We start from the raw sequence: 21,854 nt of genomic DNA on the forward strand, positions 1-21,854 counted from the left end.
GTTAGATGCAGCCTATAGCGGGGACATTAATATTCACAGTTGCAATGTGCTCGCCCTGACAGAAGAAGACCAATCTGTTGAGAAGAGAAAATACACATTTGACGTCTGCATATTCCCACATCAAGTCACATGTTGCTCTGCATTTTTTACCTCACTTTTTTTTGTACTGTGTCTGCATCTAAAGGTGTCAGTGGAAATTTTTTGACATGAAATATGGAACTGGAAAAATACTGTTTTAATGTGCTTAAATACAGCAGTCTTCCCATTCAATAAATCCAGCATCAGGCTAACCTTACCCAGAATTTTTAAAAATCTTAACACTGCTAGTACCATTGTGCTTTATACTTCATTACAGGAGATAAATACGCTAATCGATGTGTACTAGGAGCTGCAAGCTGGCCCTCGCTGGCAATTCTGGCAAGAGAATTATACACTATCATCATTGTAAATTAAGATCTTACAATAAAACTGCATCGCATCACAGATCTCAAGACAAGTTAACTCCAGATAAATCCATCCACAGAAATAATGAATCTGGAAATATTGCATTGAAATAATGAGCTCCATTTTAATTTTATAAATTACACAAATGATTTAAACACTTAATCATGTGTTTAAGCTTGTTCTTCTTTCACTGTATATTTCTCTGCTGTACCCGTTTTTCTTACAAATATTGATTTCAGCAAAATTTCTTGATTGAATATATATTAAATATATGTACACATATATGCATTCAAGTTAATGCACGCATTAAAGTAAGAAAGCTTAATTACAACAAGCAAAAATGACCTGTTCTTCACCTAAATTCTGAATGTAAGACTAAGGCACTGTACTGTCACAACAACCATTGGAGGCATTTTCCCATGAGGCGCAGAACAGTTTCCAGTCCTCACTGGAGAGCTTAAATGCTCTAATTATTGCCTGTAACTGCTGTTGCTTTCTCTGTCAGGAGTTTTATAGGGGTTCAATGAACAGGTATGGTTTGCTTGTGGCTTTGGAGGGCGGACACAGCTCACATTGTTTCAATTATATCCAGAGCATTTCAGTAACCAAGTGAGTCAGAGTCCTCATTTCTAGAAGATGATGATATTAAACGAGACCATTACACCCTTACGTAGCAGCTGGGAGGTCTTGTTTGACTATAATATATTGTGGTTTATCATCACCTTATTTCCTAGCACAGCCCTGGTCTGTTGACATGATACTGTGAACTTCTGGACATGTAAAGTATTGACACAAGCACAGAACTACCAGGTAACACTATGACCTCAGAGGAGTCAAAACTCTTCATCATCTAAATACAATTTAATAGAAGTCTATTAATCATATAATGTAAAACATGGTTTCTTCTAAAAGGCCACAAAGTGGTTTATCCATTGAAAAATGGTCTCTTTCTGATTAAGCAATCACATTGCAAGCATAGGCTGCCCAGTTTTCATAAATCACTTCAAACATACATGGCATTTGATTAGAACCCATTAGCAATGAGCAACAGCATGTGTGTATGAAGTGCATGTGGGGAGGCATGTGCATGCGTCTCATCTCACATTTTCCATAGTCTGCTCTTTAGGATGTTCCTCATTAGTGTGAATATTAATGCAACCAGAAAGGGAGGAAGAGGGAAAGAAAAATGTAAAAGGAATTTGAAAGAGCTTTTTAAAGGGGCCATTTCATCAGAATCGTTATTTTTTTGCGGTTCTCTGAAGGCTCATAACTGGCGGTCTATGAAGAGAGACATGCCGCAGTGGGGCTTAATTTAAAACCAGAAAGGTCACTGCACCAGGAAAGGTCCTTGGCTCAGCCAAAAATATAAAATGAGAAGGAGAAAAAGAAAGCAGTGGGGGAGGAGGAGTGGGCCAAGAAAGCGAGCAAAATGAAAGGAGATCAGAGGATGCCGATTGGGAGGGGGGGGACCAGGCAGGAGGAAACACATTCAAGTAATTTAGAAAGACTGTGTTATGGAAGGGAGTACAAAAATGGAAAAATACTGAGGAAAGAGGAAAACAGAGAGGGTAATGAACTGAGCTGCATTTGAACTGGAACAGGTTTTTGTTTACTTTAATGGTGTTTTTGCAAGCAATTTGTTATAATGGTCTACAATTTCAGGAAAAAACACTGCATCCACACACAGTGAAGGATTGCCAATCTGTCCAACAATCTGTGTTGGCAGAAACACAACCCTCCCCAAGCCTTTGCTGAATTAGGCTTCCTATGCTTGGGACTTGACCAGAGTGCTAATGGTCAGATGGGAAATTAGCTTTGCCATATGCAACTCAGCACAAAATAGGTACAACTTTAAAAACTCTATTTCTCTCCAGATCAGCCTGTCTACAAGAGATGATGACACTTGATTTGGCTGAGAAATGCTCGTCATATGTTGGACCCGGCCTTATAACAATAATAAACCACTCAAGTAACCCTCCCCCAACTCTACAGTGCATTCCACAAACTAACTTCCTAGTCTTCAATCACTTGTTTATCTATCAGCTCACTTTAATTGTCCACTGGGTTTTTTTGACTGCACCACATTACATAAAAGCACACAGGAGCCTCATGGCAGCAGCACGACAGCCTCTGATGTAAAGCCCTACGGTTTGCACAGATAAGACGAGTTCAATTTTAATGTTGCTAGCACACCGAGACGCACCAGGCTCACTTGTAAAACAGAATGCCCCCTTCGCTTGTAAATGTAGCAGCCCAAGAGGAGGAAAGAATGGGGGCTGGGCCCGCTGAGGTGGAGCTGAATTAAAAGGAGGAGAGGTATTCCACTTGTCCAACTCCAGCTATCCACCCAATGGATCAATTTTTCTCTCAAATTCCCAATCCATTCCCCATCTCTTTTAAAAACTAATACCCAATTCCAATCACTGCTGCCATAAAGCATATCTTGTAAAAGGTCATAGTGTGACCTCTGAGTTCTCTAAATTGGATGCTGGTTGGCCCACTTTCCCTTGAAATACCGCACAGCCTGATATAAAAGTGCCCTGTACACAATCACATCACCAGTGGGACCGGCATAGAGCCCATCAGTAGGTGTTCATTTTGATGTGAAGTGTCACAGCACAGAGATTTTAACAAGATATTGGTTATCTTTGTTGAGGGAAACAGAAACCAGAACCCAAACATAAACTAGAGCATTGGGGCCCAGGAATTATTCTGGGATAGGTGTATCTGTTTGTGCATGTGTGCTTGCCATAGGCAGCATACCGGTATATAGTGCAGCATCTCTCTGCAGCCAGCCAAGGGAACTGATCAGATGGACGATCAAACACTAATCATTCCCTCACGGCCCATACCGAGTAAAGCTGTCATTAATTTTGCGGAATTACATCAAATCTGAGACATTCTTTATGTGGCCCACGGCCTGTAGACAGTTATACGACAGGGACTGCTGCGCTAAGCAGATGGGGCAGCTTGGCCGTGCATACTAAATACCACCGTCCCCCATTTCTCTATCTCCGCCCTCCCAACACTCTGCCCTCCTTCCAGGCACTCTGCTTCTGCTCCTTCTTTCTTTGTTTTCTACCCTTCTAATGCCTTTCCTTGACTATATGGTCATACAGGTCCACTAATTACATCACTCACCCCACAGTAATGGACATGATTTCCCTCAAACAGCTCATATTGCTTACAGAAAAAAATGGCACTGACTTGTATACTCAGAGTTTTATTCCTACATAAGACACATCATGCATTGATTTAGTGTGATGAGAAAATAAATTGTTTACCGACATAAATCTTTAATGTTTGTCTCTTGGATGTTGACAACTCTAACAGTTTACTTGCCTGCACAACAGAAGGTCATAATCCCATTTGAGGTTTCCTTGGCAACTGATTACTGCTGAAGGCAAGTTGCAATTTATGACTAGTGACACATACCTGCCATTCCCTTTGAATGAGACATGTGGTAAGCTATATTCAGACAAACCACCTCAGGTAATAAAACTGCAGTAGCACTCAGGGGCTATACCATTTTCTTATGTTGAGAGGAATTCCAAGCCAAGCTGCCAGAAATCAGCAGATGACAGGGATTAAATTTGTGTGGAGTAATTCTACAACCGATAAATAAACAGCATGCTCAAGCTTTTGTGCCAGAGCAGTTGACCGTGTTTTTTCTACCTAATGCTTCAAAGTGTAAATATTAGTCCAGCTCTTCCTCAAGAATAAAACTATAAATTCAGTTGGTGTGTGAATGTGCATGTGTGTGCAAGTTTTCAGGGTAGAGGTGGGATGTTATGACAGACAGAGGAGCCATAACAGCAGGCAGCTAGGTCAAGATCAAGCTGTTTCATGGACAATCCACTTTAAGTCTCGGTTCTATTAATGTGAAGCCTCACATTCCTACTCCACAACTATCTTCTAACTTCACACAACTGTGAAACTTGAAAGTCAAGGAAAATCAAGAACTGCTGTAATACTTTTCATTTTTTAAATAACAGTACCAACAAATGACTGTTTTAAAAATGCTATGTAATATTTTTCTGTATACATTTTTTAATATATTTCTTAGGGAGAAAAAAACAAAGCCGAAGCAAGACACTAATTTTGAATCTTGCTAATGATGCATATTTGCAACAAATTTAAATGACGAAATAAAGCATTTAGTTTTTTTCTCCTGGTTCTTAACATCCTAGTCTAAAACACAGATATAAACAATGGCTACTGAATAAGCTAGTCATTGCAGTACAACCTATTTAATTATCCCACTGCGAGAGAGCCACTACTTTCATCACCACTTTGCTCACACAGGCTCAGCACACTATTAATCCACTTAAACACAATTTATAGGGTCTCAACATCGACTGTCCGTCGGCATAAAATTACATGAAGCATCCTTATAGTGTCGTCAACAGACTAAATTAGCCAAACTGGACTTACTAATTGAGAAGGAGTAAAGTACTGTGTGACTGGCTCGACTCATCAATGGGCAGAGATAAATTGCAGGCGACATGGCAAAATGATAACATCAATAACTATAATAACATAAGATGAGCATTATTTAAGCTATGATTGCAAAGGCATAATCTTAAATCTAAATGCTACCTTTAAGTTTCCAATTTTGTCATTTGAGGACTTGTCTTTCTGGGGCTACAGGCAGCTAAGTGGCTTGTGCTGGATGTACTGCCGTGGAGTGTTTTCACCTCCCTTTATTGTAATTTTCATTCTGATTTAAATTTAAATCCATTTACATAATTAGCATTTTTAATTACAAAGGGCAACTCAATATGTTTTTTGTTTAAATATTGATAATTGGACGTTTTGGCCAATTTTTTTAAAAACTATTGCATTTTACTGTAATCTCACTTAATGTCATTATTTTACCCACATCCTGGGTTATTGCCATCTATCTACACAGCCAGTCACATGCACTGCATTTCTGTTGTTATATCTGAAAAATTTTAATTCATGCATGTTCAATTAAAGCAAAGTTGAGTAGATGCAGGCCATAAGTCTCCTAATTCTTCAGTTTCAAATCTTCTAACCTTAATTTAGAAGTATGTTCCGTTTATCTCATATAGGGGAAAAGACCAATAAAAACTGAGATTAGTTCATGAGACTGTGGGATAGTCTCAGGAAGCTAACGAGCATGCACTGTGTTCTAGAGGTTTCAGGGATATGGTCTGTCTGTGATAACCTGAATGCAAAGCATTTGAGTTTCAAAATGGTATACTGCCATCTGCTGGCCAGCACCCTAGCATCATCTTACTCTCGAGTTTGTCCTCCACATTACATGGTACTGTGATCTGTGAAGTCTCTCTTGCACAAATTGCCAAAATGGAGCACTTTCTAAAAGTAGGATTACTGGATTATTTGGAAAATCTTTCTGACTGAAACCCATTCAAATCAGCAAAATGGACTGAGATCAAAAGTGTTACCTCAGCAAAGTTATATAAACAATACAGTAAACTGGAAGAGCCTGACAATTCAAATCAAACATTTCAAAATTAGACAGGTTATGTACAGGTCCAAAATCGATAGCATACTATCATATAAATTGATGACCCTTCACAGTGCACAATGAGCCTTTCATAGGAAATAGCAAATAATGCACGTTTGTTATAACAACTACAATGCAAGCATTTATGAGATGTTTTGCAACCCACGTATTAACTGCAAATGAAAACATCCATTTCCATTTTTCCACCGTTACTCGTTGTTTTCCTAATCATAAACAAGAAACGCTCCTGTCTATTGGCGGACCAGTCGGACAACCAGTAGGTTTCTGCTCTGACGGGCAACCGATGCGAAAAACAACGGCGGCCGATGCGCAGCATCATATTACGATCGGTAGACCTCAGCTGTTCGGCTCTGAGCCTGGGGATTGTAGTTTAAAATGTGCTATTTCAGCGCAGTTTCAGCTACGCGGTGAACAACAGCTCCCATAATGCCGCGGTGGAATTGAGGCTGTCGTGGTTGTGTTTTGCTTTGGGTTTTTTTTGTTATTGTTTCGGGTTATTGGAGCAACTGAGCCCGAGGAGGAAAGAACGGCTGTCGAGGTCGTGTTTTTTTTTGTTGTTTTTCTTGCGGACTGTGAATCAAGCGAGTCGCACACAGACGGCTGGTTTAAAGAGAGGTGAGGGCTGTAAAGGTAAGCGAGACATCGGAGACGACCCGAGATAATGTGCGCAGATGTCTTCTGTAGTTAACAAAGCATTCACCGTGTCATCTGATTTGAACTCGCATCACTTTAACTTACTGAACAATAATTATTAACGCGTACAGGCTCGAGTCTACCTGCGGTGGCTGCAATTGCACGTTTATCTTCTTAAACTTGCATCGACGTATATGACAGTTTTCTCGACATGTGCTGCTGCTGCTGGGCCTCAAGCCTCGTGTCGTGTAATATGAACCTTCGGAAAGCTACTGCATATTTTCTTCACTTATCTCATTGTTCTGTAATATCTACACGAGAATCATTACTCCCTCATATGTTAATTTAGGATGCTTTACTAAAATAGAAAACTCTAAACCTCTGCAATTAAGTTGGATTATGACAGTACCAGAGGAGATAAATATAAAGTATGAGAAAGTCACAGTTAAGTCCAAGTCAGCTTTATTGTCAATTCTTCAATGTGTACATGACATACCAAGAATCGAAATTTCGTTACTCTCTCTTCCTGCAACAGTAGACATTAAATAAACACTTAGAAAATAAGATATTAAAGGGCAAAAAAGAACAAAGGAAGCAAAATTAGAGCCGATCAACAACTAAGAACTAAGAAAAGCAGAACTGAGTGAAATGTAAACATGAGCATAATTAATCCATAATTACAGCACATGTTCACTGTTTGCTGCATGTGTTATTTCTTCTCTTGTGCATCTTTTCTTATCATATATGTCTGTTGATAATTAGTCATTTTCCCTGGGTTACTGGTTGCTTCTTTGACAGGAGGAATTTCTGCCACAACATCCTGCATTTAACATAGTTTGGCACACATGACTTACACTAAAGTTAATATCCTCACAATGCTAAATGAATAAATACTTTTTTTTTGTAAGAAAGCAACGTGGTTAATGACAGGCAGGGATTCCTAAATTCATGGCAAGTATCTGCCAGTGGAATTTGAGCTTCACACATGCTGGAGGCCCCTGACACCTTGCACTGCATGCTTACACGTGACTATCCACAATAGCAAATGATTTCGAAGACGATTGAAATAGCCCTGGCGACAGGCATGTAATATGTCATGTTGCTCAAAGTCCACGCTGTCACCAAGGTTTAGTCCTGGTGTCCTCTCCTCAAGTATGCACTCAGTCAGGGTATCTTCTTACACTGAATAAATATTTACACACTTCTAGCTTGCTCTTGTTTGTTCACTAGCAGTCACCCCTTACCTATTTCCCAATTAGCTCATTTAAATATGTATGTTTCTTTCTTCAACTTGTGTAAATAATCCATTTTTTTAAAAAACACAATTATCAATGCAAGTTTGTTTTTTTGTTTTTTCTTGTAGGTGCAAAGTAGCCTGGCTTTGTTTTGTGTTGCCATGGACAAGGCTTGGCAGGTGGAGTTTAGAAATGTGGGCTGCAGTTACTTCCCTCAGAGCAGAGTTGACTGCCACTACACACTGAGCTCACAGCACAACTGGGTCAACAGTGACTGGATTGGGCTCTTTAAGGTATTGCTACTCTGATGGCTCTCAGAAAATTTTAAAAAATAAAGAGAATATCATCTAGAAGCATATTAACAGTGTCTACGTGCTTTCTTCCTCAGGTGGGATGGTCATCAGTGAAGGACTACCACACCTTTGTTTGGGCACTGGTCCCAGCTGACTATCAAGAGGGCACAGATGTCAACTGCTGTGTGCATTTCCAGGGTACCCATGCTCATATTTTCTAATAGTATTTATTTCCATAGTTACATAAAATCAGTACAGTGCCTAGATCAGCACATAAAACCTTCAGCAGGAGATTGATGTTTCTGTCAAATGAACTGCGCTGTTGTATACAAAAGGCCAGCGACTCATATACTGACTAGAGGAAATGTTTGTTATCTCCATCTTAAAAGCGTACTTCCACAGACGTAAAAGAAAAAATGTCCTATGCAGAAGACAATTATCCCGCTTAGCTTGGTCTCTAACACAGACAGCCTCTGTCATGCCTTGAATTAATTTCTTTAGTAAACAGGAGGTTGAGTAATGAGGATGACAAAGACAATGGCTCCAAGCCTGCTCTGCTGACTGCTGCTGCTCACTGGAGAATACACTGTTCACTTTGTCCTGCATGTCAGGGGCAGCTGATAAGCCTGATTCAGTACGAGGGGCACGTGTGCAGCAGGTGTGGCATTGACCCCCCGTAAAGTGATTTATCACTAACTTAAGCATACTGTCAATGTCATTCTTCATGGGAGGAAGGACATTGGAAGGGAAGTCTGAAGAAACTACTGATGGTTCCTTATCACCAGCGATGCAGTGATTTAAAAAGAAGGTTGCCTCTACACAACCTGAGCCGGTGCTCAGAGTTGAAATACAGCTCATAAACTTTGCCATATGTCATTCTTCCTGTCTTTACTGTGCATTTGTTGTGAAACAGAAATTCCAAGTAAATCACTCTAAACGTGAAGCTAGGGTCTGTGTGAGATAACGATAACATTAGGTTAGCTTAGTTATGGGCTGGATGAAGTCAGATGGTGGCTGGCTGGTGTCTGGTCACAGCACAGGAGGAAGGATGTTTAACCCCATCAGTCCATGTATGGTTTTTATGAAAGTATATAAAAATGAAACAAAGAATCAAGATGTGAACATATAGACTGATATAATTAAATTAGCAAATAAGCAGTTATATAATTATTCTAATAATAACAATAACTTTATTTATATAGCACCTTTCAGAAGAACAATAGCACAATTTTATCCAAATACCAGTTATATTGATAGCAACAACAATGCTAGTAAACTTAAACTTGTGAGAGACAGAATACAAACATAGCGTTGTTAATGCTTGCGTTCTAGCTACAAAAGACAAAACGTTTTTGCGTCATGTCTGTGATTTTTTTAATTGGGTGAAATGAGTAGTGCCGTGCCGTGACGTGTTCGGCCAGTCATTGTACAAACAGCAGAAGTGCCTGAAGCTATTTCAGTATGTTCCATGTATTTAACGTGTATAAAGACCACAGCTAACGAAATGTTCGTGTTTAATGAGCCGTCACTTAACTGGACCTGGCGCTGACAATAACATTTGCTTTGTTTAATGTTATATGTTAAACATGTTCAACCGACAGCAAACAAATGGACAGAAAAGGCGTCAAACTACTTTGAGAGTCACGTCCAAACTTTAGCAGCACCAGTCAAATTTTAACTAGCTAGTTAAGTCGGGTACAGCGCTGCTAGACGACGCGCCGCAAGTTCAGGTATTTTGTGGTCGTTAACAGAAAAAGCACGAAAACAGGAACTCACTTGAGACCAGGCGACCTTCTCAACAGCGTGTCAGGGTGGAGGAAGATTATTTCAGGCCAGTGCAAAGCAAAGCAAACCCATAATTTATCCCAAAGTAGCGTGCGTTAACTCCACGGATGTAACTGCGATCATGACAAATTCCAAAATGGCGGACGACGCCATTTAATTTCTTGCTCACCTGCGCCGATTGACCGTTGTGCTGCCTCTAGTGGCCGGAAGCTACATTGCAACCCTTTTTCACGAAGCAATGTTACTGCAAAAGAACAATAAGCATTTTTTCATCAGACTTTTTTGGCTTGTCACAGTAGGGAAGCTACAGCTGGAATTAATAACGGCTCAATTTTATCAAACGCACCGTATCTATATTTCCTGCCGCCGGGAGGTCTCGCAATCAAAACAACGCGAGAAGAAGTAATTTCATGCGATAGTAAAGTGGCGTTGGATTATGGGAGTTGTTGTTCTCTATTTACGGTATGGTCGTACGTACCTAAGGCAGGCAGAAATTGTGTTCACAGACGAGGTGATGTGTTCAAGGTGTGTTTGTGGTACGTTTAGCAACATGTATTCACGTTTTGTGGGTTTATTATAATAAAATAACCGCGAGTAATGCTGGCTAATGTAGTCCACCCACACAGCTGCTGTAGCTAACCCATCCATCCATTATATATACACCGCTTAATCCTCACTAGGGTCGCGGAGGGGGGCTGGAGCCTATCCCAGCTGACTCGGGCGAAGGCAGGGGACACCCTAGACAGGTCGCCAGTCTGTCGCAGGGCTACATACAGAGACAAACAATCACTCTCACATTCACACCTACGGGCAATTTAGAGTAATCAATTAACCTCTGCATATTTTTGGACTGTGGGAGGAAGCCGGAGTACCCGGAGAAAAGGGGAGAACATGCAAACTCCATGCAGAAAGATCCCGGGAAAGCCGGGACGCGAACCAGGGATCTTCTCGCTGCCAGGCGACAGTGCTAACCACTACACCACTGTGCAGCCCTCTGTAGCTAACCTCATGTGACAAAATATAATACTGTAGTGCTACAAGTAGTCACCAGCTAGCAAAAGAATTGTGAGCAATTCTAACTACAAAATGAAAAAAACAGAGTAACTAGTAGCTAGCTAGATAGTTTGCTGTGGATATGACCCACTGAGAGGCAACCAAAAATAAAATGCACAGCTGTACTCTTAAAATTAGGGTTTTAATATTGTTGGAAACATTTGGGACAGTGTGAGAACATATTCAGACGTACATAAATATAATTGACATAATCGTTTTAGGACATTTTAATGTTACATATTATAATTATGTGGGTCCCACTCAGGCATGACAGTCAACCAGAATGCACAAAAGCAGGACCTGCTCTAAGTTTAATGTAGCCATCATTAATACTCGTGGTTTTTTAATGTGACATATCAAAATGTCTGCTCTGAAAAAGGTCTATGAAGTGAGTTTTTCCCTTCTAAATGTTGTGTCATTTATCAGAGGAATTGAGCAAAATATAATTCAAAATAGCTGTATTTCAGACTTATGCTTTGTAAATACCACATTAACATTTACAGTGACCTAAAAGGTGGTTTGTTCTTCCAAATTTAAAGGTAGTTCAGTTCGTCTATCTAAAGTACCCCTAACTTCCACATAAGCACAATGTGATGCCAGCTCTGAATGAAAATCGTGGTACTTTGAAGCGCAATTATTTTTCTCTGCTAATTAATTTTAAGGTGACATTCTCTTTCTTTTACCTATTTTAGCCTCCTACCTGCCCAAGCCCAGCTCCCAGGAGTATGAGTTTGTATATATTGATGCTAAAGGGGAAGTGTGCTCCCGCAGCTCCATATTCACTTTTTGTGCACCAAAGCCACTTGAGGATCTGGTGACCCTTGAGGAAGAGACCCATGGAGAGGAGGAAGGCACAGACATGCTGCTGGTAGTACCCAGAGCTGAGCTGCTGCAGGTGAGCACAGCAAATGCAGAATAAATTAACTTGATGATGAAATATGACGCGTAGTATGTTTTCAGTTTTGCAAAATTAATGAATGCTGATAAAACTCATATGCTGGAAAATCAATACCGCTGTTTATTGCTGCCACACAGTGCACAATTACTATTATTCATTCACTGCTTGCTTCCTCTGGTCTCTCGTCAGAGTCGACTACAGGAATGTCTGCGAGAGCGTGCTGAGCTGTTGCACGTGCAGGAGGTGGCAAATAAGCAAAGGGAGAAAGAGAAGGACGAGTACAAGAGGGCGAGGGAGGCCTGGGACAGACGACGCAGAGAGCTGGAAAATGATATTGCCAGGCTGCAGGATGAGCTGCAGCAGAGTCTGGAGAAGACTGAGAAAATGGAGAGGAAGCAGAAGGTTGTGTATGGCGCTTAAGCAAACGATAGGCAAAATTTACCTGTTGCTATTTCCATACTCTGCACCCGTGCCTTTATTCTTAGATGAAAGGCTTCTACTTAAACAATATCCTTAAGTATACAATTTTAAGTAACAGAAATTCAGGAAATTGTCTCAGTTATTATATTAAAATAGCTCTCAATAAATATCCTAATAAAAATTCAAAATGCCTCTGCTCTGACAGGAGGAGCAGGCTTTAGGAGAATCCCTAGCCCTGGAGAAAACTGTCTTATTGGATGCAAGGGAGGCCAGTGAAGTGCGGATCAAAGAGCTAGAGGAAGACATCCAAACCCTGACACAGAGAGCTGTGGAAAGAGAGACAGAATTGGACAGGTTTGACATTTTCTTTTCTCCCTTTTCCTTCTTTTAGTTGTATATATGTTCATGTGATTGTCCATAACCAAATCTGTGTATGCAGGATGAAGGAACGAGCCAAGAGAGCTGGAGCTCTGAGAAAAGAAGAGGAGAATGAGAGAAAGAGCCTGCAGGTAGCAACAATCTAAAACATGCCATGCAACGTAATAAAACTTGTGTCTTGGTTGTTCTTGCCTTCTGTTTCTCGATTTCACTTATCCCATCTGGACCATTTAATCACTTTGCATAGACCAAACTGGAACAGACTGAGGGTGAGCTCAAAAGCCTGTCCAAGGAGTTCCAGGGCCTGAGGAACTCCCTCGCTCAGAGAGACACCAGTGTCCTGCAGCTCCAAAATACCATCACCACTCTCACCCAGAAGCTCACCACTGCCCACAGGAAAGAGGTCAGATGCTTCTTTGGTAGTCAGAGGGGAGTGGTTCAAAAGTACCACTGGAGATGAATTTATTGATTCATAGGGAAGCTAAATGAGGCACATATTCACACTATAAATACACATAAGATGTACTAGTAAGCATCTCTTGTTTACCAAAGAATACTTCACTGAAACTCAGGAAGCATTTATTGTTTGTAAATCAGAATTTAAAATTTGCCCTTTCTTAAATATGATAAAAGTATTCGCAACAGACACCAGCATTTATTTGGGGAAAACATGTAAACTTGGTTATTTAGTTGGGTTGTTGTACTTTATTTTGTGAAATAAGCTGATGTATGAGTATATTTCTTAATAAGTATGCTCTCATGTGTAATTTAAAGTGAGTTTTTTGATGGCACACATTAAAAAAACATTGACTTAATTGACTTAAAACATAACTGGCATTTTGAAGCCAGCATTCGTTATTTTCAGGTTTGGTAGAACACATGCAGTAACAGGTACAGTGGTAGAAAAAAGTTTTCAGACTCACCATACATTCGCATGTATACAATACAATAATTTATTAATTAATAATTTTATTAATCCCCGAAGGGAAATTCGATATACTGCAATAAGAATCACTATTAGGTGCACTCTTCAAGTGCAATTTCTTTTAGTACAGTTTCAGCCATCATACTAACGAAATCCTAAAAAGCCATTAAAAACTTAAAATTGATTGGTTCCGTAAAAATAAGAAATTTTGAGTATTGGGTCATTTTGGTAGAATTTAGTTTTGTTAGTTTTTCTTGTAAACAATGAAGAAAAAAATATGATTTGTATTTCTTTGTGTCTGTCTAATGCAGCCACACCTTTTGAAACACAAAAAAAGATTTTTTCACAAATATTTCCTGATAATATTTGAGATTGTGTATGTAACCAGCAAATGCTGTGTTGTTACTTCATGGCCAGACGGAGAGTGAGGCGTCACTGAAGGAGATGCGAAGCCTGCGGGAGCGTCTGCACATGAGTGAGCGTGCAGCAGAGGGCTTAAAGATAGATCTAAGTGCCATGGTAGCCCAGAGGGATCACGGCCAGGCCGAACTGCATCAGGCCCGACTGCAGGCTGCTCAGCTCACCCTTCAGCTGGCAGATTCCAGTCTGGCCCTGAGAGAGGGAAGAGCCCACTGGGCCCAGGAGCGGCAGAATATGCAGCGCAATGCTGAGGTACTGCACTGCTGTAGAACACAGAATCTGGATCATTTAAGAACTTTGGCATATTTGTACGGTGGTAGTGTTAAATTTTTAAATACATGTTACCACATGTTACTGTCCAGATATCCTGGTGATGTTGTTAAATGTCACGAGTTTTAAAGACAACCTCTAATGTCTTCAAAATAAAATGTTCTTGCAGCTCTCCTCTGATATTGTGCATTGCAGCTGTGATGTCAGTTTGAGATTTTACAGTTGGTTCAGCAACTTCACTGCCTGAAGTCAATATGTTGTATGCAAAGTAAATATATGAAACGTGTATTTCACCCTGACAGAAGGACCACGAGCGTCTGGAGAAACTCAATGCAGAGATGCAAAGGATGGAAGAGAGGCTGCAGGAAGAAAGGATGGAGAGAGTGAAGCTGGAGGTTGAGCTTGGAAGAGAAAAAGATTGCAACCGGGTGAGAAAAACAACATTATTTTATGTTTATGTGGCAGATGCTGTTCTGTAAAGTCACAATAAGCATGCTAAAATCTGATAGGGACAAGGAGCAATGTGATAATTACCCCGTTTATTCCCCAATTTGTCACAGAAGTCACACCATTTATGAAGTGGTTCTTATATTCTGTATCCTGCTGTTTTATGATATCTGGCTTGTAGGTTCAGCTGAGTGAAACCCGCAGGGAGCTCCAGGAGCTGAAAGCCAGCCTGAGGGTTGCCCAGAAAGAGAAGGAGCAGCTACTAGCAGAGAAACAGGTTAGAGACGGTGTTTGGTTATCTGCAGCAAAAAAAAAACAAAACAAAAAAAAAAACTTGAATCTTTGCTAACAGAAGGTTGTTCAAAACGAGGAAAACTATATATTTTTTGTGAATAGGTATCCTCATTCTACGCTGTGCGTGTATAGTGCCACAGGGACCGACTCTGAGCCTGATTCATTTCAATTGCTAAAGTCTCAAGGTTTAGCTTTAAAAGTAGTACAAGTTTACTTACAATTTCTACTACTGTCAAGCTTGAGTGCACCTATTAAAAAAGTTTTGTTTTTTTAGACCTTGGTATTAATAATAAATTCATATCCTAAAGCTTACTAATATAACAGGAAGTATACTGGCGTTGTGAATGCCCCAGGTGTTGGGAATCTTCTCTCTGTGTTGTCTTCTTGTTATTGTGCAATATAAATTGTTTATAGTGCAATATAAATTGGTGGATTTCAGTGCTGTTGCTGTTAAAGTGCTTGCAGAGTTTTTTTTGGCGAACCACCATCACATTTGCCAGCTACAGGCAGAGCAGATAGTCTGTGTTTTTAAAATCAGTGTCCGGCTTAATTTTAACACAGGCCATATGGGAGCCTAGCAGCTGGTCTGTGATGCAAAATACCATGATAAATCCAACAATGATTATATATATTATGTTTATGGCATAGTGATAATAATATTTATATAATAACAAATTTGTATATTTACCTTGTAACCGTTTTATGTGGCTTTGGCTTGAAGAAGTCGCACATCATGAGGGTTGTAAGGGTGGTGGCTGCTGAAGCCACGATCAGAGTCCCGCCCTGGTGCATGATATGATGCCTATATTTTCCACTACAGGAGTTGATGGAGTACATCTGTCAGCTGGAGCAGAAGATGGGAACAGCGGCCAGTGCCAAGTGGAGCGCTGCCCCGATTGCATCTACAGGTGAATTGAGCCACACATCAATCTGCTGTATGCCCTGCAGATGCGAACAATAAAAACTGTAACTATCATCCAAGAGCAACACTAAATTTTGTTGAGAATGGCCTGTGTTGTGGGTGACAAGAGCAATACTCGGAGGAAAAGCGGCCATTTTTTCTTCACCATTGTTTCTGTCTGGCAGGGCGCCCTGATAGTGTGTTATCTGACTCCGAGGATGAGAACCCAGAGGCTCTGCAGGTCCTCCATCCACCAAGGCCTCTGGGACACTACAGCCTATGTGAGCAGGTCCAGCCGGACTCCTTGCTGCTTTCCACCCCTCCTCCCTCCCCCAGAGAGGTGGACAGGAGTGCGGTGGTCATCAACCAGCCAGCTCCGCTCTCTTTGCCGCACCAGGCCGGCACTGACACTCTGGCTCACAGCTCTGATTCGGTGAGACGCGCTATCTGAACCACTCAGCGTCATAGTGTAATTATATGTGATGCTGAAAATGAGCTATGTCTTCATGCTGATAGCCATGCACACCAGTTATACATGGGCAGTGGATCGTTTGATATAGACATTATCTCCTGCAAGCAATTAGGCCGCTAGTCTGCAAGATATTAGACTGTAATAGCTGCTGGACAGATATGTGTTAACTGTGTGTGTGTGTGTGCGTTTCACACTCTGGTATTAAGGAGGAGGAATCTGATCCACTTCAGTGCGGAAGGAACAGCTCTGGAGAGGAAACAGCACTTTTGTTGCCTGAGCACATGGACACTGCTCTCAGGTACAATCTCCCACTCATACCGCTAACGCAAATAACTTCCATATACATGTACACACATACTGGAAGTGTTATATAAACACACACAAAGAGGAAAAATAGAGCCATTACTCTCCTATTACTCTTAAGTGTCAAAGGAGTAATGCTCCATAAAAGGTCCCACATATAATTGTTAATGTATGTATTTGCAGTGAATTATACTAGAATAATAAGTAAGTAAAAGTCACTTTGAGAAGTGGTTCCTTTCACCATTGTTGGGAAGTAATTAGGAAGCCCATTTAAATAAATGTTTTAAGGTACTTTAATTTTATGTTACTTTACGCCTCAGTTCTGCTATATTTTAGAGGAAATATTACCAGCCCTGTTGCCTTGTCACCTCTTACCAAAAAGCAGTGTCTCTGCTGGAGCTTCTTGTCACATTTTAGATGTCAATTAGTTGTTACCAGATAAAGATATAAAGAGAGTGAAACATATGTAAAGTGTCCAATATACAAAAAAGCAATTATTAGAGAGACATCTAAAGCATGCACACAAAATTGTACAGGACAAAGTTTTTTTTCTTCCATTATTAATGTCACAACCCCTCAGATTTATCTTATGACCGCTTAGAGGCGACCTGACGCAAAGGTTGGGAATCACTGAGCTAAACTACCCAACTTTATAGCAGTTACAACTCGCTCCACCTCGACCATCTACAACAGTAAAATGCTATTTAGGCATTGATAAATCAGTATTAACAATCTAATAATTTATTAGTCATACTCTAAAATGTTCTCTGCAGAAGCATAATTTATGTATAATGCATACAGCACAAGTTACTTGTTACGGGGGGAGCTGGAGAACCCAAGCGCAGACATAGAGAGACTGGTGGAAATGTGATTTAAGGAAAGGCTTTTATTTTACCAGAGAACAAAAACAATACATAAATGGAAAACTGAACTGGGGGGAAACAAGACTAAACCAAACCACTAACAAACACTATGAATTCAAGAACGGAGGATCACTAAACTAGAACAAACAAAACTAAGCAAAGGAGGGGTACTTACAAAATGGGGGAACTGAACAGAAGGGGTAGGGAAGCAGGCTCAAGAAATCTGGGGTGAACGGAGACGAGACTAGAGCTACTCGCTGGGGACAAAAAACAGGGCTAGCGGGAATCCAAAAGAAGAACTGAGTCCAGGGTGAGGGAAATCCAGTGGAGGTGAAAACAGAGTGCAAAAGCAGGGGGCATGTGGGTCAATGATCCAGCAGGGAGTGAATGAATGAGCAGGGTTTAAATAGTGGAGGTGAGGTGGAGAACAGGTGAATGGTGTGACCTGATTGCTGCAGCTGAAACTCATTGTAGCAATCAGCAAACCAGAGTGCAGGCAGGTGAAGCAGGTGAAGCAGGAGGGAGAGAGACAGGGAGAGAGAGAGAGAGACATGAGGGAGAGGTGACAGACAGAGGGAGCCAGAGAGAGACAGGTCAACACAGAAACAAATCATGACTCAAGGGAGAAAGGAGGAAAAAGAGGAAAAAGGGAAAGAAGGGCAGGGGCTAGAGCAGGATCCTAACATTACTAGAATTTTCAGTGCTGGAATTGTACTTGTACCAGAGTGTATTTACAGCATTATACTAGTACTTTTACTTTGGTAAAAGATCCAAGTTCTTCATCATTGCTGCCCTCCCACTGTTGCACTGATGTTGCATGAAAACAAGAAAGTATTTAATGTCACAGATGATATAACAGTTTCATAAACTGTGGATGTTATAGCCTCTAAAATGCAGAAATAACTACTTGCCAGCACTCAAAATATATTGAAGGATATTCGCCTCAATAAAGGGTGAGGCATCACCAAACAAGTGGCGCTGAGAAGCTCACAGCAAACGGAGCACAGGTGAAGATATAACATTCAAAAATGGAGATTTGCATTACTGAATGCATATGAAAATGAAAATTTCTCCGACGCCAAGGAAGCAAGCAGATATCATCCTGTCATGCTGTCTGGTTTTAAACTCCAGCAACATTGTCATATTTTATGCGCTCATGACTTGATTTGTGTGCACAATCTTTCTCTGCAAAGTAATTAGAGAACAAAGCCTCCATATAAATGCAGTGAAGTAAAAAGTATGACAGTGCTACTGAAATGCAAAAAAGTAGAGGCATAAAGTATCTCAGAATTGAAGTAGTGTATATTTACTTTAAAATTGTGTCAATGTACTCAGCTATTTTCCTTTTGTGGCCTCACAGAAATCGTTTCACACATGCACAGTGATTTCAAAGCTTGCTAATGCACATAGACATATGCAACCAATTATTTATGGTGACGGGGCGACTATGGCTCCAAGATGGAAGTTTTGAATATGTGGTTGTAAAAGAAGTTGAGTCGGGGTGAAGCGGGGGAGGCTGTTTGAGACAGAGTTGGGGCGAGGGAGGAGCGAGATGGGAGGACAAGGGGACAGACAAGTTGACAGCAAGCTGTAGCAATGATTTACCTGAGGGGTGTACCGCAGTCACGGGCCAATTTTCAGCATCATTAAGGCTCTCACTCTCCCACTCACCCACTCCTTCACTTTAACCTCCTCTTTCAACCACACTGTGTGTTTCTTTCAGTTTTTAACACACACACACACTGTCTCTCTCTGCTTTGTGTCTTCCTCCAGTGATCTGGCCGACACCTCGCTATGGTAACCGGTGGACATCAAGCCGCGGCCACAAGAAGTGACAGAAAAAGGAGGAATTTGTCGGTGTTTTTCCGCATTACTTCCAGTAACAAGCACATATACAACTCACCCACTACACAGACAAAAATGTTAATATGCAATTCCATGGTATGTGAGGTGAACCTTAGCTTTTCCCCTTCTAGACTGTTGTGTTAGCGCCCCGACTGTTTTGCCAGTGGTTGCAGGTCAACACCGTGTTTATGACAGACATAAGACCGGTGCACGGTTCGAAGCGGCGGGCTTTTAGGCACCGGGCTCCGGCGTTTGAGAGTTTGCAGGCTGTAGCAGAATGATTTCTGTTGAATCATTGCTATGTCGCGAGCTTTACGATGGATGTTATGTCGTTTTTATGGCATTTGTGATTAGGAGTCATGACAGGCACTGTAATTATGATGTTTTGTGCAGGCCCGGCTCCACTGGAAATCATGGCAAAACTGACTTCCAGCATTAAATTCTACACAGCAGCTTTGAACACTTTTCATGGCAGCATAAAGTAATGATACAGCATCATGCTAAATTATATTGCAGTAATGTAGGTCTATGACATCATATTTCTCCTCCATTTACTCAGAACTAAGATTTGATAAGCACTTTCCTGTATGCATTAGCAGTCGATTGTTGTCATGCAGATGCCGTGAAGGTGATTTAGTGATGCAGATGCTCTGTAAGATGGACAAGCTTTTGAAATAGGAAGCTTATTGAACAGATTGTGCTTAACGCCACACGCAACTTTCTATTTCAGTAACTTCATATCGTCTTTATTATAGAGTTAATGCTCGTAAGCTTTTCACTATAGATCAGCTGCGGTTTTTATTTGTCAGTGAACCTGGATTCTACATTTAATAATGATTGAAATTTACTAGCTGTTCGTTTGGAGATTTAGAATCTGTCTTTATTAAAGTTTATATTGTACAGAAAAGTTAATTCACACTCATGCAGTTCTAAATTTGTGCCTCAAATAATGAAGTAAGAGTCAAACAAAATCATCTTTATAGACGCTGACATCTTCATCGTGATGTTGGTACTTTCCCCTTAGCCCAGTGGCAATGTACTGCCAGAATAGAAACTGCTGCCTACCTTTTAATCAATACTATATGCATTTTTCATGATTTTCTATTTATAATTAACATGGGTTATGCTGCAATTGAGCTATTTTCAGGTTTCATTTCAATTCTGTTTTCACACGACTCTTTGTACGATGTGTAACAAAAGTTTCCCTGCTTGGCTCAGAAAATTCAATAGATACCTTGATGCTTGATTTTATCTGCTGTATTTGCACCCTATTTTTACTATAGAAGAGTTTTTAGATAAAGAGTTGATATATGGATACTTATGTCAGTCGTCTTCTCTCATCATTATCCTAATCATTACCACGGTGTGTTGTGTTTACTCATATTTTATCTACTTGTCATGTTTTTGCTTTCAAATACTCACATGGACTCGACTAAGATTTGATATTTGAGTTATGTCGTGGCAAGTTATCGGTGCTAATGAAAGGGAATGATACCAGCATATTATGTTAGAGGTAGATGTAAGAAATATGCACAAGAAATGGATTTTAATGTTTAAACAGCTTCAGCGGGAACAGGATTATTAAAGTAGCCATGAAAGGAGTAAATGTCTATCTGACCTCGTTTGCCTTGTGTCGCTAGATATGCTGGTGTTACACTACATATACTCTCCATATATAGAAGGTTTTCAAGGAGCCTGGTGTTCTTCCTCAGAAGATAGCACACTAAATGTATTCTCCATAGTCCTCGTTTGTAGTTGTAATCTGACTTTATGTCTTAAGGAAGTTATTTTTTTTGCTGTTCCACTGAGAGCTCCCCGTACGAGTGCTCCTCGTTACGACGCCGTCTCTCGCTGCAATAAAGCTCCAGTGCTTACAGTTTGTTTTGAAGTTGTGTGTGTGAAGGTTATCCCACATGTACGCCTTTGTGTATTTTCTTACCTGTCCTGTAACAGGGGTTTGGGCGGGGTTCTGCATAATAAAAAGGTTTATGTATCCATTATTGGATCTAATGTGTCTTTTTCTGGCCAAAGATTATAGCAATATTTTGATCCTCACATGACATTTCACTGGTAATTAACTATGCCATTTCTTTTCACACGGCGATATAGCCCTATTTTCCCTTTTGGCTCATTGCCTGTTCCGTATACGTTTTCTCATTCTGGATTTTCTCTCCACTCACCTTTGACTCTCCCTCGTTCCCCCCCTGAGGACTGACTTCCTCATCATCTTCATCCCTCTGCCTCCCCACTCCTCCATCGGTCTCCTGCACTCTCTTTTAAGCTCTGCCCCTCTACCACACTCCCTCCATCTTAAGTCTGGGGTGACGATAGCTAATTATAAAATCAATGATGCCGGGCTGCCTAGTTTACAGCCCCCTCTAAAACCTTAACTGGGAAATCACTGTGGGATTGATGACTCCCTCACTCTTTATCTCTTTTAATTAGAAATGTAAAAGATAT

At 40.6% G+C, this 21,854-nt stretch overlaps 1 protein-coding gene and 1 long non-coding RNA gene across 3 annotated transcripts in view; one reads left to right on the forward strand and one right to left on the reverse strand.

Moving 5' to 3' along the window:
• The window catches only part of LOC129349490 (uncharacterized), a 51,026-nt gene extending 41,005 nt beyond the window's left edge, over nt 1-10,021 (reverse strand). Inside the window, exon 1 of the long non-coding RNA XR_008602515.1 lies at nt 9,897-10,021. This is a non-coding gene — a long non-coding RNA (uncharacterized LOC129349490). The remainder of the gene's footprint in view (nt 1-9,896) is intronic.
• Nucleotides 6,402-21,394, forward strand: calcoco1a (calcium binding and coiled-coil domain 1a). Of its 2 annotated transcripts, none has more exons than XM_023289664.3 (15): nt 6,402-6,589; nt 7,956-8,120; nt 8,216-8,318; nt 11,651-11,853; nt 12,046-12,258; nt 12,482-12,630; nt 12,716-12,785; nt 12,902-13,057; nt 13,997-14,251; nt 14,572-14,697; nt 14,898-14,993; nt 15,831-15,918; nt 16,097-16,344; nt 16,590-16,681; nt 19,323-21,394. In XM_023289664.3, exons 2-15 carry the CDS (start codon nt 7,989-7,991, stop codon nt 19,348-19,350), a joined length of 1,959 nt encoding a protein of 652 aa, XP_023145432.2. In that variant the 5' UTR covers nt 6,402-6,589; nt 7,956-7,988; the 3' UTR covers nt 19,351-21,394. The 2 variants fall into 2 exon arrangements, with proteins under 2 accessions (XP_023145432.2, XP_035812904.2); XM_035957011.2 differs by having other exon boundaries at nt 6,402-6,574.
• The last annotated feature ends 460 nt before the right edge of the window (nt 21,395-21,854 follow it).

Source organism: Amphiprion ocellaris, chromosome 8 (genome assembly GCF_022539595.1).
Source record: "Amphiprion ocellaris isolate individual 3 ecotype Okinawa chromosome 8, ASM2253959v1, whole genome shotgun sequence".
In the NCBI taxonomy this organism is placed as follows: domain Eukaryota; kingdom Metazoa; phylum Chordata; class Actinopteri; family Pomacentridae; genus Amphiprion; species Amphiprion ocellaris.

Bases quoted from the DNA above. Each gene is read 5' to 3' on its own strand.
- calcoco1a (XM_023289664.3), top strand. From the start codon at position 7,989: ATGGACAAGGCTTGGCAGGTGGAGTTTAGAAATGTGGGCTGCAGTTAC. The intron at 12,631-12,715 runs GTTTGACATTTT...CTGTGTATGCAG, and splicing joins AGAGAGACAGAATTGGACAG to GATGAAGGAACGAGCCAAGA. The intron at 16,345-16,589 runs GTGAGACGCGCT...TCTGGTATTAAG, and splicing joins TGGCTCACAGCTCTGATTCG to GAGGAGGAATCTGATCCACT.